The sequence below is a fragment of the Protopterus annectens genome, chromosome 6.part0, assembly GCF_019279795.1.
Source record: "Protopterus annectens isolate FY-2018-M chromosome 6.part0, PAN1.0, whole genome shotgun sequence".
Classification (NCBI taxonomy): Eukaryota; Metazoa; Chordata; order Ceratodontiformes; family Protopteridae; genus Protopterus; species Protopterus annectens.
In genome coordinates, this window is record NC_056737.1 from 65290519 (window position 1) to 65313618 (window position 23100).

Below are 23100 nucleotides of genomic sequence, written 5' to 3' on the forward strand. Positions count from 1 at the left end.
ACAAGTAAGAAGAAGACCGAAGTGCCATTACACAAAGACATTATTTAAGAAAAGTAAGAAATTTCCTGCTTAAACAATGTCACACTATAAAAGCAATAATCCACTCCTGTTTGTGGGTATATCATGATCTTACCCTTGTGATCAAACCACACCCACCTTGGATAAATCCTGATATATCCATGCAGAGTTGTGGATTATTATACCAACTGTGGATAAAACCTGATATACCCATGCAGAGTTGGGGATTATTACACCATCTGTGGATAAATCCTGATATACCCATGCAGTGTTGTGGATTATTACACCAACCATGGGTAAATCCTGATATATCAATGTACAGTCATGGATTATTGCTTAAATTCAAAAATTATAATTTACAACATGTGCATATTTTTATACACATATATTATCTATATCCTGTCAAAAGATTTAGCCCTCTAAAAATTGCACATCAGGAATTCCCCAAAATTCCTATATTAAACCCACATCTCAGCCTAAGGCAAACCTAGACTGAAAAATAAAAATGAAACTACAGAAATAGCAGGCACTAAGGCTAAACACTAGCTACCCCTAAAAAAACTACTTCAGCTAAGTCAGAGCTGAGAACATCAATTTAGTACTTATAAATAATACAAACAAAATAACAATTCAACAATTATTCTGTTTGAAATCAGCATTACTAGTACTGGCTACCCCAAATAAAAATATCAGAAAACTAACAGTGATCTTCATAAAACTAAACAATACAGCAGACTAGTACTTAGTCTAACAATAACCTAAACTGTGCTACAAAACAACAACCCTTCTCAGAAAGAAAGGAAGGAAGAAAAAAATGTACAGCTTTTAGCATAGCAGCTTATCTCATACGAAGAGTTGGAAAACTATCAAAATGGCAGTTCATTTATTAAAACACTTGTGGAATAGTATTTACGCTGGTATTCAACAGGCACCTTGCATAAAAATGCTGTTCATTAGAAATGAAAAACAAAAACTTGACACATGAAATATAAGTGGGCAAGTGTCTATAATATGTGAGCTATCTGGGTCTATATTGTATTATCGCATACTTCAAAAGCGAACGATAAATAATTGACCCCATGTAAGTGAAAGCTGTCAATGTCGAAACCTCAGAACAGCAATTTTTTTCAAGGGCAAAGAATTGCTGTTCTAAAAAAAAAAAAAAAAAAAAAAAAACCTTTAAAACATTGCATACTGGTCTGTACCCCCCACACCCCCCTACTTAAATATACCAACTCCGTGATCATACTACAGTGCCGAAAATGGCAAAGTAATGAAAATGGCCAAGCAAATTCTTTCCCAGGGAAAGAATTCACTGAAAAGTTGCTTCGCTATTTTGCCTTTTTGCTCTTTTCGGTTCAATCAAGACACATTCAACAAACTGCATCTGCGATCTGGTAATAGGAACCCAACTATCTAACTCTGATACTGAAATTCAGTTCCAGGGCTCATTGTTTTATCATTCCTAACACAACATCTTCCCCATAGATATTTCACATAACACACATTACACACACACACACACACATATATATATATATATATATATATATATATATATATATATATATATATAGATATATAAATTTATGTAAAATATGTGACTATCAAACTGTATAAACTTCAGTGCAAACAGCATTGATGGCAACTCTTCAAAACACACAAACACACACACACACACACACACACACACACACACACACACACACACACACACACACACACACACACACACACACACACACACAGACATACATACACACACACACACACACACACACACACACACACACACACACACACACACACACACACACACACACACACACACACAAGGATACATATATAAATATGTCTCTATCTATCTAGTTATCTATCCATGCACACATGCTAATATGTCATAGTTTGCCAGTGCTATTGAAGAGTGGGACATGGTGATACTTAAGTAAAGCTCATCTTCTTCATCTTGACTTTCACTACATTCTTTATTCAGAACAGTGATATTGTAAAAACTGAGTTGCGGGGAACTTTATATGACCATGCAACATAACAATCTATCTCCTGCTAAAGATCACATTTAGTAAAAGACGGTAGAACATTCCACTTTGAACTGTAGTTATATATAACATTTTAAGCAATCGAAAAAAAGAAAAACAAATACACACTAGATGGGATTGAGTTCCTAATTCCAGTTCCCAAACTCTGGCTGAAGAGAGGCAATATGACCTACAGGATACAGTACTCTGCAGTGCAACAGGAGTGTTGGGTATGCCAGGTAGCAGCTACTAGATCAGTGTTGACTGTACTGTACACAGTCTAGGAATGATAACAGGAGGCATGCATAAGCAGCCTCCCTATAGCACTGATTTCAATGAAAGCCACCAGCCACTGTGAAAAGGGAATAAGGTAGGCAGGAAAAACCTGCTTTGTGAACATTATCCTATCTGTCATCCATCTCTTGCCATTAAATATGGACAAATTAGCTCATAAACCTCTCCCCTTACCTACTGAATAAATGAAGTACACTTACTAATGGGTTAGCTCTCAACATGGAAGAGGACTAAATGTAATGGTAGATAAGGACTGCATGAGCACACGTAGTGTCTACATTTACCCACTTTATGGATATGTTGTCATTATAATCTTGCTTAGATCTGTATTCTATATCCAATTCACCAAGATACCACTTTATCCATCCAGCACAACCAGAATTTTACCCAGTGCAGATGAAGCCAATCCATTTTAGGAGATTTTTCCATATATATGCAATCATATCAATGGAACAATACTTGCGTATATCTTCAATGAGTAACTTCCTCCTATTTTCCAGTTACGCTTCCTTGGTCATTCCTTCCAGTGAAAATTATCCTCGGTTAATTCTCTTAAGATATCTGAATCTCCCTATGCTGACTCTTAAGGTCCAATTAGTTTTATCATCTGACATATATTTTATACTATCATTGCACATGCTAAATACCTTGGAGAGATGTGGTCTACTGCCCAAGGTATTAGTGCTACCAATTGCTAGCTTAGAGGAATAGTAAACATATTTTTTCAAGTAATATCCCTCCACCATACATATCAGGATGTTCCATTTTTTGTACTGTGTCCTTGTCATTTAAACATGCAAGTGGCCTGAGAAAGAACATTCTGAGATCTCTTTCTAAAATTTTTTGTGGAAAATGCTTCAGATTCAGAATTTGCAGTCTTTTTCTGGCCCTTCACTATGAAAGTAAATCACTTTTCATTTTTTCTTTTGACATGCTGATTTGTGACAAAAAGTGAATAACTTTTCATTTTTTTTTTTTTGTTTTTGATGTACAGATTTGTGATTGAACGATAAAGAGCAATTGCTAGTTCTTATGACAAATGAGAATTTCTTTCTTGGGAGTTTGTAGCCCAAAACATCAGTTTGGTAGCTGCATTTCTTGCAGTACTATACTTATAATTCTATGAAAGTTAGGCCTTGAGGATGAGGAGAAATACCCTTTTCTGTGCCCTTCTTTTTTCTACTTGCACCACTTTTATTAAGGTGACTAAAAGCTATAAACTGATGAAATTATTGTTGCACAGTTGTAATACCCTTGGCTACCAAATTACTACCCATCTGAAGTCTGTTTAACTTCCATATTAATGTTATCAGGCACTGTGTCAATTATAATGTCCATTGCTGCTTTACCTTTGTTCAATAAAATTTAAAAATGTAACATTTTAGCAATTCTCACTTCCTCTAGGTGATTTTGTATAACCAATTAAATCTTAAACTACGCCACATGTCTGATGAGCAGTGATTTTTATGCTTTGCAAATAACGCAGGGCTTGGTATAATGCATACTTCTCAACCTCTTAGCACAAAAAATCTAGACAAAGCCTAAAATAATGGGGGGATAAAGACCCAAAAATATGGACAAAATGTAAATATTGCTCTAATAAACTTAGAAAGTTGCTAAAATAACACGATTTGTAACAACATGTATTTTCTGGAGGATATGATGTCTGAAACTAAAATCTATGTCACTATTTAGTGACTTCAATCCTCCACTATTTGCCAGAAAATGACAAATGTTATGAGGAACAGACCAAAAATCGGGCATTCCATGAAAAACTGGGCAGTTAAAAGGTATGGTTTACTGTGTGAAGAAAACAAAAACACCTTAGAAAAGTTCACCTTTTTTTCCCTGGATTGAATGTTGCTTCATCTACTGGAACACAGGTGCTGAAGTTGTAGAAATTAGAAGAACTAGTTTCAAAAATGGTACTTTCCCAAACAAAGTGAAAAAACAGAAAGGCAGATGCTTGATGTTTTATGCAGAAACATGGTCTCTACTCCAGGTAATGGAAAATGTTAAAAGGGATTACATTAAACAGTAGGGGATGTACAGAATGCAGTGGTCATGACAGCTTTTTGTATCCAGGGTAGATCCCTCAATATTTTGGAGGAGCTCTGGCAACATCTTATGTTAAGTATATAAAGCATGCCAGAATTAATTTCTGTGTTTCTTGCAAAACTTGTTTATTTGTTTGTTTGCTAGTTCAGTAGCCTCTTTTCAGGGGAGACTGATGTGATATTCCTACTAACTACAGGAAATTTGGTTAAGGCATCATGGAAATTTCCCTACCATTCTGATAAGTGCCACAGGACCTTTTATATCAATATGAGATATCACCAGGTCAGGCAGGTAAAACACTTCGTCTGAAAGATGGTACACTCAGGAAAGTAGCATGCCCACCCCCTTATGTTACATTATTAAAAAAATGAATTCAATTATCTGGTGTAGGAATAGAACCCAGTCTTTATATCTGTCAGCGCTGAACCATAGAAACTGCTCAAAAATTGTGTAACTGTAGAGCAACTTATATTGCATAACTCTTACTTGGCTTTCATAATACATGCACAGTATTTAAAAGGAAACAAGGAAAGTCACTTTTCTCTCATTCATACATAGAAACTGGTTTTCCTAAAGTATAAGCAATATGCTTGACACTGTCGCAAAAGTACATGCATTGCAACTTTCAGCCTTAATGGAATACGATTACTCTTAAATTCAATGTGAAATATTTATTTGCATGAGCTTAATAGAGCATATTAAGAAATAGAGAACAAAGTCTGGGATGACAGAAAAATGAGTGGTTAAATGAGTCACACCACAACATTATAGCAGGGTTATGTGATCATAAGCTCAGAGAATTAAACAGTACTCGTTGTATGCTTTGCTCACTGGGTAGTGGCAATATGTCTTTAATACAATAAAACTATGCCTCTCTTCTGAATTCCAGTTGATTATTTATCTTTTTTTTAATGCAGATTATATCGAAAGTCATCGACAATTACTTCCATGAATCATTCCCAGGAGATTATGGAGCAGATGTCCAGGACTATATGAAGGCAACACTTGCACTGATTGTCCAGACTTTGACTAAGCTGTACAAGGAACTAGGAAAATAAAGACTGAATGAATGCACTAATATGAACACACTTTGTAAAGATAAAGCTCTTACCCTCACATTGCTAATTACTGATAAAATGGAATCAGTGCCTGAAGTTTAATAACACATGTTAACAATGTTTTATTTTTTGAAAAGTTCGCTATGCTTATAGTTTTAAGCTTTGCTAAATTTATTTTGGAAAAAAAACTGAATGTGGTCATATTTTTAAACAAATATAGACTACACTAGGATATGATGTTAAACTAATCAAGTTTCACAGAAAAAGTTGCATACACTGAACATTTGACAAGGGCTAAAATAGAAACCTTTATATAAATGTTGTTTTATGGTGCTAAAATGTGTGGGTGTTTGTGTGGTATATAGGTGCATAGGAGATTACTAGGCTAATGGCTTAAGAGCACTTACAAGCCTAGCCAGTAAACCCAATTTTACCTAATATCTGGCCACTAGGGGTAAGAGGATGGCATGGGTATATGCCTATGCCTTGAGTTTCTTACAGATTGCCCCTGTCCATAAGGGACATAGGCACTACTCATGGTATGAATTTGTGATTCCCCAAGCATTTGAAGAGGGACAGGGAAGGGCCCTGCTGGGTGTGAATACAAAGCCTGTTCCAAAGAAGAGATAATCTCTGAGACACATATTTGTCCCTCATGCTGCCTGACTTGTAGATGTGTAGCAGCTCCATCAAGGCTGGATTTGTAAATGGCTAGTAGGTCAGGCATAGGTCACCCCTTAGTAGTCTGTAGGAGACAGATTAAAGGGACAGGGCTTTTGGTCTGTCTGCATAGGACATGTTTGCACCCTGTATTTTCTTTGTGAGGAACCTCTGAGGTCACTCCAACTGGTGTATGTGCCTATTCAAGTACACAACAAATGGCTCATTGTGCTCGATTATTGCTTTAATGAGGGCTGAGTACTGCAAGACTATAATTTCCTTGGATCTGAATGCCATACCTTTACTTATAAGTTGTGCCACATAGTTGGGCTTCCACACCACTGTGGACACATGGCAGTCAATGTTCAGGCTACTTCTATCTGTGTACCAAGATCTCTCACCTCTGAGTCACCTCTTAGGGGTGTGCTATTGATATTGTAATTTGCAGGGGTACCTGACTTCTCACATTTACTTTTAGGCCATGGTTCTGGCACCAATCATTTGCCTGATTTAGACCCTCCTGAAGGATATCTAAATCATTGGGGGATTCAATGATTGCCCCAGCTTGCAGTTGTTGACACACTTTGTCATCCAGAGGCCTTCCACATTAGCCATGACTTCAGAGAAGTATAATTTGAACAGGAGTGGACCCAGCACTGAGCCCTGTGGCACACCATTAGTAACTAACCTCTTGCTGGATCTGGATTTACCAACTTTAAACACGTGTTCTGTCTATGAGCCAACTGTCTAGCCATCTGCTGATGTAGGGATTTATGCCCAATTTTGTGAGTTTATTTATAATAGGTGAATGGAGAATGAGTCATTTGTAATACATGAATGGGGATTAAATGGGTTAGCTGCCTTCTGGGTCATTTTCAACCTAGCCAATTTCATTCAAAGCTGAGAGTCAGACCCTGTACCCTGTGTCTGTGAGGTAAACATCTTAGCCATTATGCCAGTCTCTTATGGCTACACAATGACCATATCACAGGAAATTAATTCTAGTAAATTTGAGACTGTCACACAAGTATGCATTTCTGTCAATATATACTTATATATCATGCACAGGACTACACTCTGATCTCAACACATGCACACACACACACACACACACACACACACACACACACACACACACACACACACACACACACACACACACACACACACACACACACACACACGCACACACACACACACACGCACGCACACACACACACACACACACAAACACACACACACACACACACACACACACACACACACACACACACACACACACACACACACACACACACACAATTAAAGTCTGCAAGTTTATGTCAAACCTACTGATTATTGCCATATATGACGCTTTTATATATCTACTAGCCTAGAGTTGTCCACAATATGCCTCCACTGTATTTTCTCACCTGTCTTTGTACTGTAGTGACTCATGTCCAAAATAAATGCACAATTTCTTGTTTGCCTTTTTGATTATCAACAATAAGTACATACTTGCTAAGAAGGAACATGGGTATGTCTTATAACAAGTTGTTGTATACAAATACTTTAATGAGTAAAAGGCTTTAACACTGATAACTTGTCAATAAAAAGAATAACAAGAATAATCTTTTGTCGTTTACTTGATATCAGCTGGCATGTTTCAGGTGTGTTTCTTTAGTTGCTTAAAGTAATTAAAAGAAAAACAACAATCACTTTAGATACACCTAACTATTTGCACCCACCACAGCATTTCTTGCACTCCTGTATACCATTCATACATAGCCTTCTACAGTTAAATACTGGTTCTGCCCCTTCCCCACAAAACTTGTCCTCATTTTTCCATCACTGTCCTCAGATGACCATCTTAATTTCTCCCTTTCACATTCTTGCTCCCTAGCTTCAAAATTAATATAATTGTGTTACCTTTATTTTTGCTTCTGTCTAACACTATCCTCATTCCATTTTCATTACATATTGCAGCTAGCCACTGAGCCAGTTTCTATATTTGTATTATTTTTGTAATTATCTTGCCTTTTTTCTGTTTAATTACTACTGACTCAATGTCTTTGGTGACATGAACATGATTTAAACAACATATCACTACATTAAGTGCTCTTGGATCTGGCCACTGAACATTATTTCATCATTTTCAATTGTAAAGCTATTGTATGTGTAAAAACAATGTTTTTGTGTGTACACCGTGTCTACATGCTATTATTATTTTGCAGCAGCTTCACACATGCACTGTTTTGCATGAATTTGTCCCCACATCCTCATCAGATCACAAATGGACACTGACTTCAGTTCAATATATTTTCCTCTTCTATCACCAATTTGTATATTTAATGATGAATAAATTAGCAAAATAAGTAATTGATAATAATATGCCTGTATTACCTAACATAAGTCTGATATTCTCACTGTAAATGAAACTTGGCTTAAACCTAGCATAAACAACTCTGAAATTACACCTCCTGGGTATGATATCATTTATAATGACTGTATAAAGAGGAAAGACGGTTGTATTTCCCAACAACTACCACTTTTCTCCTTACAACAAACCATTTCCAGAATTCAATTCAGCAGAGCTTCTTATTACTTTCCTGAAATTAAACAATTGTAAACAAATGTGTATTACTGTTCTGTACATCTCTCTTGGTAACAATACAGCTATACTGGAAGCAAGGGAGCCCGCAGGATTTTTTGCAGGGGGGTGCAAACCCAGAGCCCCACCCACATAGCTCACCCCGCCCCCTGCCAACACAGCCCCGCCCAAGTCCACCCACCCAAGCCCCGCCCACACAGCCATTCCAGTGTCCCATTACTTGGCTATTTCTCCCCATTTACTGTAGACACTGTTCAAATCTGTGTGCATACTGTTTTATGCTTTAGTTCTACAATGATTACAGGCAGTTGGATTTAATTTACAACTTTTATTTCAAACATTATAGCCCAAACACTGAGACATTTACTAAACCTAAACAAAGCAATAGTCTTACAATGAAAACAGACTTGGCATTAAAGCTTCTCTACTTTTGAAACTCACATTCAGTGAAACAGCATTGAAACCCACATTCAAAGAAAATGCATCTGGCCAGTGGCAGGTTATTTACATTTGAACTGTTTTCAAGCAATAGGCTCCTTGCACACCGTTAGGGCCATGCAAAAGTTATTAGATTTACCTGATTGTATTAATTATAATATATAATTGAATTATATCCCTTGTATTATACAGCAGCACTTGTTTGAGTGACTCTGCTGAAGTAAAAGTAATCTGAATAATTCCACATTAAAGATATCTGAAACTAATGAAGATGTTGTTGCTGTATATTTCAGTGTTTCATTTACAAATTCAGTGCCTGTTGCAGTCAAAGAATAAATTGCCTATGTTAAATTAAAAAATGGTAAGCTGGTATATTGCAATAGAAAATGGATGACAAGCTGAAAAACAGGTTCATAGTTATTAGGCATCTCATCCAAAGGAGGGCATCCTGAGGACTGCAACATACAAATGTATATGCTGTAGGAATAGAACCTCAAGCCTTTACATTAAGATGCAAGTATTCTACTTGTGGTGCTACTAACATAGCTTTAAAACGTTATACCACAATAGAGATACCATTTGCTAAACAAAACAGTTGCACATTGTAAATAGACTTGGCATGAGCAGCAGTGAACTTAGCTTCCCTTAAAACTCACAGTTCCTTGAAAATGCACTTGAAAATTCCACCTGTTAACTCTAACTTGGGCATTTCACTTTCTCACAAACATACCATACCCTCAAGGCCTCAACCTTAGTGCAAGAAATCTGGACAAAGCCTAAAATAAATAGGGACAGATTATAAATATGGCTCTCAGAAACTTAGAAAATTGCAAGAGTAACAGGATTTGTGTTGGTATGCATTTTTCTAAATGACATGACATCTAAAACTGAAATGTCTCATTTAGCAACTTCAATCCTTTTTAGGAGGAATATGGGGCAAAAATCTGGACAGCTGAGGGGTATGCTACCTCCCTCTAATACACACACCAAATAATTCTGGTCAGACAAATTAGTTCTGGGAAGGTTGCACTGAACGGCACCGTGCTTGAGCTGAAGTGGGTGAAATCCTGGTAGCCAGTGATAACTGATCTGCAGCTCAGCATTGTGGAGCATTAAAGCATTTTTAGCAGAGCATTGTTTCATCACTACCTATTGTGTTTGCACATAAGCTGTAGTTATTTTAAACATTTGCCTTTTTGATTACTACAGAGTACATTTACCCACCAGAGCTATTGTGTTTTGACTTCAGTGTGGAGCTAGTTGTTGCAGGGCTTGGCTTTTAAATAAGGTAGCAATGCTTATTTACCATATACCATTAAAGCCACCCTGACCCAACTACAAGTGTACTAACACACAGACACTGCTATAAGACACTGGTCTGCAATAAAATGTAATGAGCTTCTGAAAATACTGTAATCCTGTCCTTTTATTACAATGAATATAAAATACTTCGAAATAAGGTAAAAAAGCTCATAATCTTAAGACCGACAAAACTACTTTTCCACACTTCAAAATAATAAAATCAAACCCTCAGAAATTTTGGAAAGGTATCTCTACTCTACTTAACCCCAGCAAACCAGATACCCCTACCCCAGACCCAAACGCTCCTGACCAAGACTTGGCTACCCAATTTAACTCTTTTCATTGAATCCATTTCCAAATTAACGCCATCTTTCTCTAACACCACTACACTGCTACTACTTCCTCATTCCCATCTACTAACTCCCATCCCTCCACTCCTCCTACTACTTCATCAGCTTCATCTGCCCCTAATTCTCCCTCTTCACACTCCTTTTTTCTCATTTAAACCTATACCCAACTTCTACTATAAAGAAATTCCTTATGAAACTGAAGCCATGCACCAATGCTCCTGATAACATCCCTTCTTACTTTCTTGGCAAAGCTGCTGAAGCAATCGCTTACCCTATTAGCATTTTAAATCAACTGCTCTATCCAAGAATGTATAGTACCCCAAGTCTGGAAAAGGGCCTTTATCATACCTCTACATAAAAGGTGGCAACAACAACAATGTTACTAATTTCCCCCATCGCTATTCTGTCCCCCATCTCTAAACTCCTAGAAAAGTGTATCCAACTACAACTCCTTCCACATCTTAGATAATCACCTACTAACTCCCACACATGGAGTCAGACCACATCATAGCATTATGACCGCCTCCTCTCCTTCCTTGAAACTGTAAATAAAGCCCGCGACTCTGGCCAAATTGTTTCTACCCTACTACTGACCTCTCTAAGGCCTTTGACACACTCTCACAGCCTGCTACTAACTAAACTTTACCCATCTCCCTCCTCCTTGAACTGGTTCTCCAGCTACTTATCTAACAGATCTCAAGCAGTCAAATGGAAAAGGCCACCTCCTCATTTCTAAATACTCCTACTGGGGTACCCCAGGGCTCTATACCGAGTCCCCTTCTCTTAAATATATTTATAAATGATTTCCGCAACTCTATCCCATTCTCAGACATCATCCAATATGCCGATGATTCTGCTATTATCTGCGCTGCCACCTCTATCCCTCACTCCTAAAACTGACTCAAGATGCTTTTACAACAACTGAGCAATGGATGAAAAGGAATCACCTAGCACTCAATGCCTCTAAAACCAAATTAATGTTATTCATCCCCTCTAAGGCAACTTCTTTCAATATAAACACATTCCACATCTCTAGACAAAATAATCTACTCCTGGAACTGGTGTCAGAGACCAAGTTACTTGGGGTCCAAATTGATACCAGCTCAAATTCAACTCCCACCTACAGTTAAATATCAAGAAAACCCGGTATGCTTTACCGACAAAATCATTACCTTACACCTGCTACCAAAATCACCCTCTACCTCATTTCTTATCCTCTCCCTTCTCTATGGAGCTCCACTCCTAACTAATCTACAGACCTCCAACACAACTTTCCTCTTGCTACAACAAAATTGCCAAGTTCGCTACCAACCACAAGTCCTCCACCCACCACTGTTCCTCTCTCCAAAAACTAAAATGGCTAGAGCTACCCAGTTATCTCACATATACTCAACTAAATCTTGCACACAAGCTCATTTTCAACCCCTCCCTTTGTCCCTCCCTTTCATCAGCCTTTAAAATGCACCTTCCTGCAAGAGTATCAAGATCCAACAATCAAAATCTATTAGAAGTATATAAACCAACTAGTCCCCAGGCAAAATCTTCTCCTTGCATGCCTTTGGAACTCCCTACCACCTTCCATTCGCACCACCCCCAACCATTTTATATTTAAAAGATCTCTTCACTCACATCTAGTATCCCAGTGGGAATGCTCTTGCTCCCACACCACATAACACTTGCAAACTCCATCTTCTTTCTTCCTCTGTTTCCTCCTGCAACTTTCCTAATTACCCACCCTAACTCATACATATTATTATTCCTAGAATAATCAGAAGGAATATACTAGGCCACACTTCCCAAGTATTGCTTCCCTAATACGTTATTGCTTCTCAGTACTTTTGTGCATTGCTTCCTAATATGTTATTATTCCTCAATATTGTCATGAAATGCTTCCAAATATGTTATTTCTCAGTGCTTTTGTGCTAAATTTCCCTTTAGTCTGTATTACCTATTAATTTCATCACTAGATTGTACTCGCTCTAGTTGTATTATTTTCAAATTGTTATTTCTTGTATGATTAACTTCTGTGTAATTGTATAATTTGTATATCTATTAATAACCTACTTAGTTTTGGAGCTTTTCTCCCCAGGACTCCATTGAAAACGGGTTCATTTGGCCCAATGGACTATCCTGGCAAACCAACTGCAAATAAAATAAATAAAACTGTCATATGCATTTCAATACCCAAGGCTTATACATTATCTAGTCATGTAAATATTCTCTGCATGGCAACAACGAAAAGGCTTTCAATACTGGTAATTCTTTAACAATATACTTACTAAAGCTTACTTGCATCTTACAATATCCGACAAGCTTACTAAAGCTTACTTGCATCTTACAATCGCCGACAAGCTTACCTGATGTTCATTAAACCATGGCTACTTAAACAGAGCAACAGGGCACTGTGACAGCATACAGTTCCAGAATAAGAAGCATAAATCAACAGTACAAAAATCTGATAGAAAACCAGAACATTTTGCAAAATCAAGGACAGATGAAAAGCCACGGTCGTATTTGTGATCTACTTTGGATGGGGGAATACTCTGCACATTTACACTGCATAACTGCTCCTTGCCTTCCATGGACACATCCAGAGCCACTACAATGGGGAGAGTGGGGTGCAATAAGTATGTCACAATTTGAAATGTCTCTGGCAATAAGTATGTCACAATTTGAAATGTCTCTGGCTGACAGTGATGGCTCTGACACTCATACCTCTCAACTTCAGAGCAAGAAATCTGGACAAAGCCATACATAGAACTAGAAGTGTGACAAGCCCAAAAATAAGGCCAATTTTTAAATATTGCTCTTATAACTTAAATAGAACAGGTAGATCTTGCATTAGTACAAGTTTTCTGAAGGGTATGAAATCTGAAACTCAAATGTCTGCCATTATTTTCTAACTTCAATCTTTAATGACTTGCCACTAATTTGCCAGAAAAACACAATTTTATGAAAACGGACCAAAATGTGATGCAAAATACCTGTCAAAAAGGGACACCTTTTAATATTAACAGTTAACTTGAAGCAGCTAACAAAATAAGAGCATCCACATGCATTTCTGAAATAAAGGTAATCTATAAGTGATCATTACAGTTATATATAATTGTAAACCCTCCACGTTTTCTTCCAAAATTGCCATTTTGGAGGAGGGATTATTAGGGGAGAGCAACATTTTGAGCCAGAATTGGGGACAATTGAGATGTTTGGATATTCCTAATCTACAAAGTGATTTGCACGTACCTCTCAACCTCTTAATGCAGGAAATCTGAACAAGGCCAAATATATTGGGGAACATACAAACACTACTAAAAATTGCTCTTGTATAAACGTAAAGACAGTCTTGCATTAGCATGCATTTTTCTGAAGGTTATGACATCTGAAACTCAATGTCTGTCATTTAATGGCTTCATTCTTAAATGATTTGCTAGAAAATCACAAATTTGAGAACAAACCAAAAATAAGCAGCAAATATCTGTTCATTCTGCAAAGATATGGACAACTGAGAGGTATAGTTCAACCGGGGCTGTCTGAGCTTGCTACCCCCCCTCACAAAATCATGGTCAAATGGAGCCTCCCCCCTGCAGCCATTCCAATGTCCCATTTATCATAAACACTAATGTGCATACTGCTTCACTTCTGCGATGATTTAGGATTTCATTTGAAAGTTTTATTTTGCATTTTACAGCACAAACCCTAATACATATCTGTTAAAGCAATGCAGTCTCACAATGAAAATAGACCAACATTAAAACTTCTCTGCTCTTGAAACTCGTATGCATTGAAACAGCACTGAAACCCACTTTCAGAGAAAATACATTTTGCCAATGGCAAATATTAACTCTGGGCTGTCTACAAAATCATAGGCCCCTCGAACATAACATACACATGCTCTTCAATACACCTTCCTGACTGTATTACATTATATTCCTTGTACAATACGGTACAGTTGTTAGAGGGCATTTTAAATTTATTGTTTTGAACATTTTTCCAGTAAACAATGAAACAAAAAGCATCCACTAATGACAAAACTGCCCAATTCAGAATATTTCCATCATAAAAAGTCTACTCAAGTCCACCAGTATCAGTAAAAAATATACACCATCTCTGAAGTAGTAAACTCCACATTGAAAAAATTTGCAACTAATAAAGAGGTTGCTGCTAGCAAACACTTTATATGTCATTGTTTAATCTACAAATAAAGTGCCTGTTACTCTTGAAGAATAAATTGCTTTTGTTGCATGCAATAAAAAAATGAAAAGCTAGTAATACCGCAATAGGGAATGGATAGCAAACTGAACAGGTTCATAGTTACTAGGTATCTTTGCCAAAAAGACTGCAGCATCCACCCCCTTTACAACACAATACAGCATCAGCAATGCATTTACCTACTGTGGGAATAGAACCCACAGCCTTCAGCATCTAAAGCAAGTACACTATCTGTTGTGCTATTAACAATGCAAGCAGACTAAACAGAAGCAGCACTAAACTTTTGCTCCCCTGCAGCTCTCAGCTCCTTGTAAAATCTACTCCGACACCCAGCTGTATCTCTGAACTTTTCAGCACAAGAAATCTGGAAAAAGCCAAAATTTATTGGGGGGGGACAAAAGGCCAAAAACTAGGGACACATTTTAAACATTGCTTGTATAATGTTTGAAAGTTGCTAGAATAAAATGCTGCGTTACCACCATACATTTCACTGCCACGTCTTGAACCCAGGGGACCCGTGCAAAACAGTCAGAGCAACATACCACTACGCCAAATAAACTGTTTTGTGAAAGAGGAAGACTGAAACTTAAATAGCTACCATTTAGTGAATTCAGTTCTCACCATAGCACAGCTGTCAGCCTCTTAGCACAAAAAGACCTGAACAAAGCCAATAATGGGTGACTACTACAACCACCAAACATTCAGTGAATTCAGTTCTCACCATAGCTCTCAACCTCTTAGCAAATAACACCCGGACAAAGCCAGTAATGGGAGAATATAGCCCCAAACATATTCAGTGAAATCAGTTCTTACCATAGCTCTCAACATTAGCAAAAAACCTGGATGAAGCCAATAAATACCTGAACAAAGCCAATACTGGGTGAATACAGCCCTCAAACACATTCAGTGAATTCAGTTCTTACCATAACTCTCAACCCTAGCACAAAACCTGGACGAAGCCAATAATGGGGGGGGGGATACAGTCCCAAACACAGGGATACATTTCAAATATCCATCTTGTACACTTAGAAAATTGCTAGAATAAAAGCTTTTGTTAACATACACTTTCTGAAGAATATGAAGTCTGACAAGTATCCATTTTTTTTAACTTTTGTTAACCAGGAAAGTCTGACTTTGAAAAAAAAAAAAAAAAAAAGCTAAGTTTTAGCAGAGGCCCAGGGAGAAACACTCCAGACAGCCAAGAATAAAACCAGAGAACATGTAGCTGTCAGGCAACAAGGACACAAATGCAGAAACCACAGATTTTATGAGGAACAGAAAAAGTATGAGGGAAAATCCTGCAACATTTTCACAAATGGTGGTGGGTAGGGAATTCAGGCTCTTGCCACTTGGGCCCAAGGTACACACCACCATGTACACCTGGGGCATTTTACACACACACACACACACACACACACACACACACACACACAAACACACACACACACACACCTCTGAAAGTGCCCCATCTTCCTACCGTTCGTTTCCGCACACACACACCTCTGAAAGTGCCCCATCTTCCTTCCGTTTGTTTCCACACACACACACTACCTGAAAGTGCCCCATCTTCCTTCCTTCCGTTCGTTTCTGCTAAGTGTCCGGTCCCACTCCCATCTTCCGTTTCACACACCTAAGTGTCAGGTCCCGCTCCCATCTTCTCTCTTCCGGTCCCGCTCCCATCTTCCGGTCGTCAGGTCCCGCTCCCATCTTCCAGTCGTCAGGTCCCGCTCCCATCTTCTCTCTTTCTGAAAGTGCTGCCGCTTGCTAGGTCCCGCCTGTGTGAGTTCCCGCTCACAAACCTTAAACTGACAACGATGATGTCAGCACGCCTGCGACTGGACTATTTGGACTCCTTCTTAAAGGAGAATGTGCGTAAAAAAAAAAAAAAACTTTTTTTTTTTAATTATCTAGCCGTAGCCGATTCCAGGGGGGTGCAAGTGCACCCCCTTGCACCTGCCTGCGGGCACCCTTGACTGGAAGATATCCTACACTGGCTATCCATAACAATTACACAAGGAATTATACTACCAGGTGATGTGAATTCCAATCGGTTGAACATAAACTCTAACTCCCCTACATCTAGCATGAACTTCTTTGGTTTCACACAGCTAATTAATAACCACAGACATAGCAAGATATCAAATTCGGTATTAGACTGGATTCTAATATCAACATGTATCAAATACACCATGTCAGGTAAAATGTCTGACTGTCTCAGTGATCATCTCCTAATCTGTACAATCAGACATCTTACACATCCACTTAAACAGTTTATAAAACAGCACACAATTTTTCCAAGTTTAACCTAGCAATGCTCATTACTAACCTATCATCAATTAATTGGAACATCCTATAAATTCTCCCCTTAGATAATGCTATAAATTAATTTAGTACAACTTTCCTGAATATCCAAATAACCCTGCACCTCCTAGAAGGAAGATATTGAAAACAATTAATGCAGTTTGGCTATCCTCTTCTTCTTCTTTCGGCTGCTCCCATTAGGGGTCGCCACAGCGGATCAACTATTTCCATTTCTTCCTGTCCTCTGCATCTTGCTCTGTCGCACCAACCACCTGCATGTCCTCTCTTACCACATCCATAAACCTTATCTTAGACCTTGCTCTTTTCCTGTTACCAGGCAGCTTCATCCTTAGCATCTTTATCCCAATATACTCTGCATCCCTCCTCAGCACATGTCCAAACCAATGTAATCTTGCCTCTCTAGCTTTCTTTCCAAACCTTCCAACCTGGGATGACCCTCTAATATACTTATTCCTAATACTGTCCATCCTCATCACACCCAGTGCAAATCTTAACATCTTCAACTCTGCCACGTTAAGCTCTGACTCCTGCCTTTTTGTCAATGCCACTGTCTCCAACCCATATAACATAGCTGGTCCCATTACCCTCTTGTAGACCTTCTCTTTCACTCTAACTGATACTTGTCTATCACAAATCACTCCTGACAATCTTCTCCACCCACTCCATCCTGCCTGTACTCTCTTCTTCATCTCTATTCTACACTCACCATTACTCTGAACTGTTGATCCCAAGTATTTAAACTCATCCACCTTCGTCACCTCTACTCCCTGCATCTTCACCATTCTTCTATCCACCCTCTCATTCACACACATATATTCTTTGGCTATCCAAAAGTGTAGAATGCTAATGCAGGATAGAGAAAAAGCATAGAATGAATGGAAAAAATATAAAACACCACAATATCTTGTAAACTTCTGAAAGCTTTGCAATCATGCTAAAAAGCAAATTAATGAAGTCAGAAAATACACTATAATAACTTTCTGAATAATAGTAAACACAACCCTAAAAAATTTTGGACAGCGATTGAAGAAATCTTGCATCTCGGCCATAAATTCAACCCTAACCCTGTCCTAGTAACTCAACACATGAAATCACAATACAATTCAACTCTTATTTCAAACATAGTATAGCATCTCTAACCAAGGATTTTCCAACATCTAATCCTAAGCCTTCCCAGCAGCCATGTATCACCGCATCTACTTTCACCTTCAAACCTGTGCCTGCATCCTGTATAAAATTACTCTTAAAAAAAACTCAAACCATGGTCTACTTTAACTGATGACCTTCCAACTAAATACCTTAAAAAAGCAACAAACAACATTGTCTACCCTGTCTCAATCCTTATAAATAGGTCAGTCCAATAATCCCACACCCCCTCTCTCTGGAAAAAGTTACACGTTATCCATCTGCACAAAGGAGGAAATGCAACAGACATTACTAACTTTAGACCTATAGAAATCTTACCCCCTCCCCAAATTACTTGAAAAGGGTATTTAAAGCAATTGTTAAACTACTTCCTGCAGGAAGAACTCCTATCCCCCACAAAAAATGACTTATATCCTTCCCATAGTACTAACTCTGCACTTCTAAGCTATATAGATACTGTCAATAAAGCTAGATATAATGGCAAACTGGTCTCCTCCTTATTTGTAGACTTGTCTAAAACCTTCAAAATAGTTTTTCACAGCAAACTTCTACTTCAAATGCCCTCATTAGCTCTGTCTCATCCCACCCTTCTATGGTTCAAAAGCTACCTATCCAATGAGTATCGGTCAGTAAAATGGCACTCCACCCTCTCTTTTATACCTCATGGTCACCACCAGCGTACCACAAGGGTCTATCCTTGGTCCTCTCCTCTCCTTAATACAGTATGCAGATAACTCCAGAATCACTTGCACATCTGACAACATGTCATACTTCCAAACAATTGCTCAGGAAACTTTAACAGCAACTGAAACATTGCTTAATAACTAAAAAATTATGCTCAACTCTACAAAAAAAATAATAAATCAATAAATAAAAATACTACTTTTTCTCCCAAATCCCTCTCCCATGAAAAAACTAAATTTAATGTCCTGTCTCTTGATAACACAACCACTGAAGTCACTTTTCATAGCAAGTTTTCAGGGATGATAGTAGCTGATAATCTTAAATTCAACCTGTGTATACAAAATTGCATAAGAAAAGCTCATAAAAAATAGGGGTGCTTTATAGAGGCAAAAACATATTTATTTATTTATTTATTTTACAATTGTTGACCAGGAGAATCCGACTGGATGCATACCCATTTTCAGCGAAGGTCCAGGGAGAAAAGCTCCACAAATCAATTATAAGCAATTATCATGAGTATAACAGTAGCATTCATATTTACATCGACAGTATATAAACACAAAGCTTTAACATTAGACACATAGTATAAAAACATCTTTTATGATTTTATACAGTTAAAATGAGACAGTACATAAGCAAGAAGCCAAGCAGGATAAGAAACATATGTGAGAAACTTTCTCACAAACACAATTAAAGCCCAGCTGCCACTACTTATCTCCTCCCCACACTTCTTTATCATGCTCCCATCCTTACTAACTTTCAGGCATCACAAAAATCAAAACTTGAACAATGTAATAACGAAGTTGCTAAATTTACACTCAATAACTCTTTTGGAACTCACCACTGTATATCGTTAAGAAGACTTAACTGGTTAGACCTACCCCATCATCTAACATATACACACTTTCTTACAACCTATAAAATTATCCAGACTCCATTTGCTTGTCCAGCACTCTATATTGTACACATGTATGTTCCTAGTTGGCCATTATGATTCAATGACCAAAAACTCCTGTCCACAAACCTATCAAATCTGCTGGGCACTGTCTGTACTCGTACCATGTTGCTAAGGCCTGGAAATTCTTATCTCTGTCCATCAGGTCAATACACTCCCTCCCATCTTTCAAAAACAATCTTGAAGACCTCCTACCCAAAATCTGTCTCTGTTCTTGCTCAAGAACACCAGGATAAATTATATCCCTTAATGTGGACAAATATCTCTTCATATCATACATCTCTTTATTCTCCCTTCTTCACTCACTTCCTTACTTATATCAATTTCTCTCCCCTGGCTTTCTCTCTAAATATACCACAAGGTTGCTTTTCTCACTTTGTATTGCAGTTCCTATTTGTATTATATTAGCTTACCTTTAATTTCTCTATAAACTGGGTAAAATTTCACTAACTATTAAATCATTGTCATATAACTTGTTTTTATTCTTAACCACTGATTTCATGTTATGTTTAATATGTATAATTATTTAAACAGACCCAAGGAATTATAGACCCATGCGTCTGACCTGCCTCATTTGTAAAGTCATGGAACGTATCATCATGGACCTCTTAAATACAGACATAGGCAACCTCAAAACCTTGATCCAACCTAATTTGGCTTTGTCAAGGGCAGATCCTGCCTGTTAAACTTGGTGGATTTCTTTGAAAATGTGACCAGGACCACTGGTGAGGGCAAATCTGTGTACACAGCATACCTTGACTTATCAAAGGCCTTTGACACAATCCCACACTCAGGCATTACCGATAAAGTTAGCAAACTGAATGTAAACCCCTTTGTTGTAAGATGGGTTGCCAATTGGCTCACAAACTGGTCACACACTATCAAAGTGGGTGACTCCACATCAACCAGCAGACCTGTCACCAGCAGGGTGCCACAAGGGTCAGTGCTGGGCCTCCACTATTTGGTATATACTTCTCAGAAGTTCAGGCCAAAACTAAGGGGCTGTGGCTGACCAAGTTTTGGATGACTGCAAACTGGGTGCAATTATTGAATCCCCAAATTAAGTCAGTATACTTCAGGAGGGTCTTATGCAGACCAATGACTGGTGTCTTAGTCACGGTCTCAAACTGAATGCAAAGAAATGCATCATCATTCCCTTCTGTAAAAACAATGTCCCTTCTCACTATCAAATTAACAACAATACCCTATGTACCTATGAAGTGGTAAGAGATCTGGGATCATAAGTTGACTGTGACCTTAACTTTGATTACCATGTGTCTACTGTATTAAGGAAAGCTTTCTACATAAGCAAAGGCATCATCTATAGAGCAAAGGATGTTATATCCTCTCTATAGTCATCACTAATCAGGCCCATAATTGAGTATAATGCCCCTTTAAGCATGTACCGCACAAAGCACCTATAGCAATTGAACAGACCTCAGAGGTTTCTAACTAAGAAGATTAAGGGACTCCAGTACATGCCTTAGACAGACCGACTAAAATCCCTGTCACCATGATCAGTATCGTATAGACTTCTTAGAGGAGACTTATGATTAGCTTACAGAGCAATCTCCAACCCAAACCAAATGAATTTGCTGCACATCTATCAATCAAACGGGACTAGAGCTATCCATTCCAGGGACCTAAATATGGCCTGTGACTTAAACAGGACATGCTGGATGGATAGATTTGTCTCCCAGTGACTGTTGCATCTTTGGAATAGACTGCCAATTCAAGTGAAGCAGAGCACTTCTATGACACTGTTCAAAAGGAACCTGGATGAGTGGATGGAGCACCATAAATTCCTCCTGGGGATAGTGCCCACAATCCTCCTGGAGATGGACAGTCATTATTAAATACAATCCTGGGTATTGACTAGAGTATCTATGGTATTACATTGGGATGAAATGTCTAGGCTTAAAATGACCTCCAGGTGCACATCTCAACCGCTTAGTGCAAGAAATCTGGACAAAGCCCAACAAAATGGGGGGACAAAGGCCCAAAAATAGGGACATATTTTAAGTATTGCTCTTGTTAACTTAGAAAGTTGCTAGAGTAATCATTTTCTAAAGGATTTGAAATCTGAAACTCAAATATATGCCATCATTTAGTGACTTCAGTCTTCAGATCATCCCAATGATTTGCCAGAAAAACACAGTTTTTATGATGAACAGACCAAAAATATGAGGCAAAAATTTAGGCATTCTGTGAAAATTTGGACAGTTGAGAGGAATCCCTCCAGGTTGATAGCCTAGTAACCTCCTATGATCCTAAACTATATTTTTTGTATTATTTTTAAAGACTATAAAATTATTGTTCTTAAAATGTTTTGTAATACTTTGGATGTTTTTTCCCCGAGCCTCTTAAAAATGGGCTCCTAACCCGTTGGACTTTCCCAGTAATCAAATACCAATCAATCAATCAATCAATCAATCAATCAATCAGTCAATCAATACAGCTCCGTTGCATAGCTAAAGCCATGAGCACAATACAGATGACCTGGGAAGAAATTGTAGTCCAGGTACAAGGAGGAGAGAAGCAAAATACACTGGATCATTGATCTCTGAGAAAGGGAGTAATCTGACTGACTACTGAAATGGCCTCTAGCAAAAAGGCGGTTACATATATCAGGACTCCTTACAATATGTTGTTAGGAGCATCAAGAAGTACATGACATTGTAGTGAGCACTTAGTGTTTATGCAAAAACTATTAATGTCCATCTCTGCCTCAGTGACGCAGATGTCAGATCTGCAACTGGTGTGATTAAGGAGTTAACTAAAAAGTCCTTCCTTACTGTATACGAACACAAACGGCAACTGTAGTCTGTAAAAAAACACGCTTTATTCCTTAAGCACTAAGATAGCTTTTCGTACGCACTGTGTACGAACTTCATCAGAGGGTAAATTAATTAGTTAGCTACATCCTTTAAGTAACTTCCTGTTAATCAGCTGATGTTCCGTTAATTATTATATTAAGGTT

General features: G+C 38.0%; 1 protein-coding gene across 1 annotated transcript in view; it reads left to right on the forward strand.

Moving 5' to 3' along the window:
• The window catches only part of LOC122804163 (myoglobin-like), a 35169-nt gene extending 27932 nt beyond the window's left edge, over positions 1–7237 (forward strand). Inside the window, exon 3 of the mRNA XM_044073853.1 lies at positions 5324–7237. Within this exon, the coding sequence (XP_043929788.1) occupies positions 5324–5464 (141 nt within the window). The 3' untranslated portion in view covers positions 5465–7237. The remainder of the gene's footprint in view (positions 1–5323) is intronic.
• The last annotated feature ends 15863 nt before the right edge of the window (positions 7238–23100 follow it).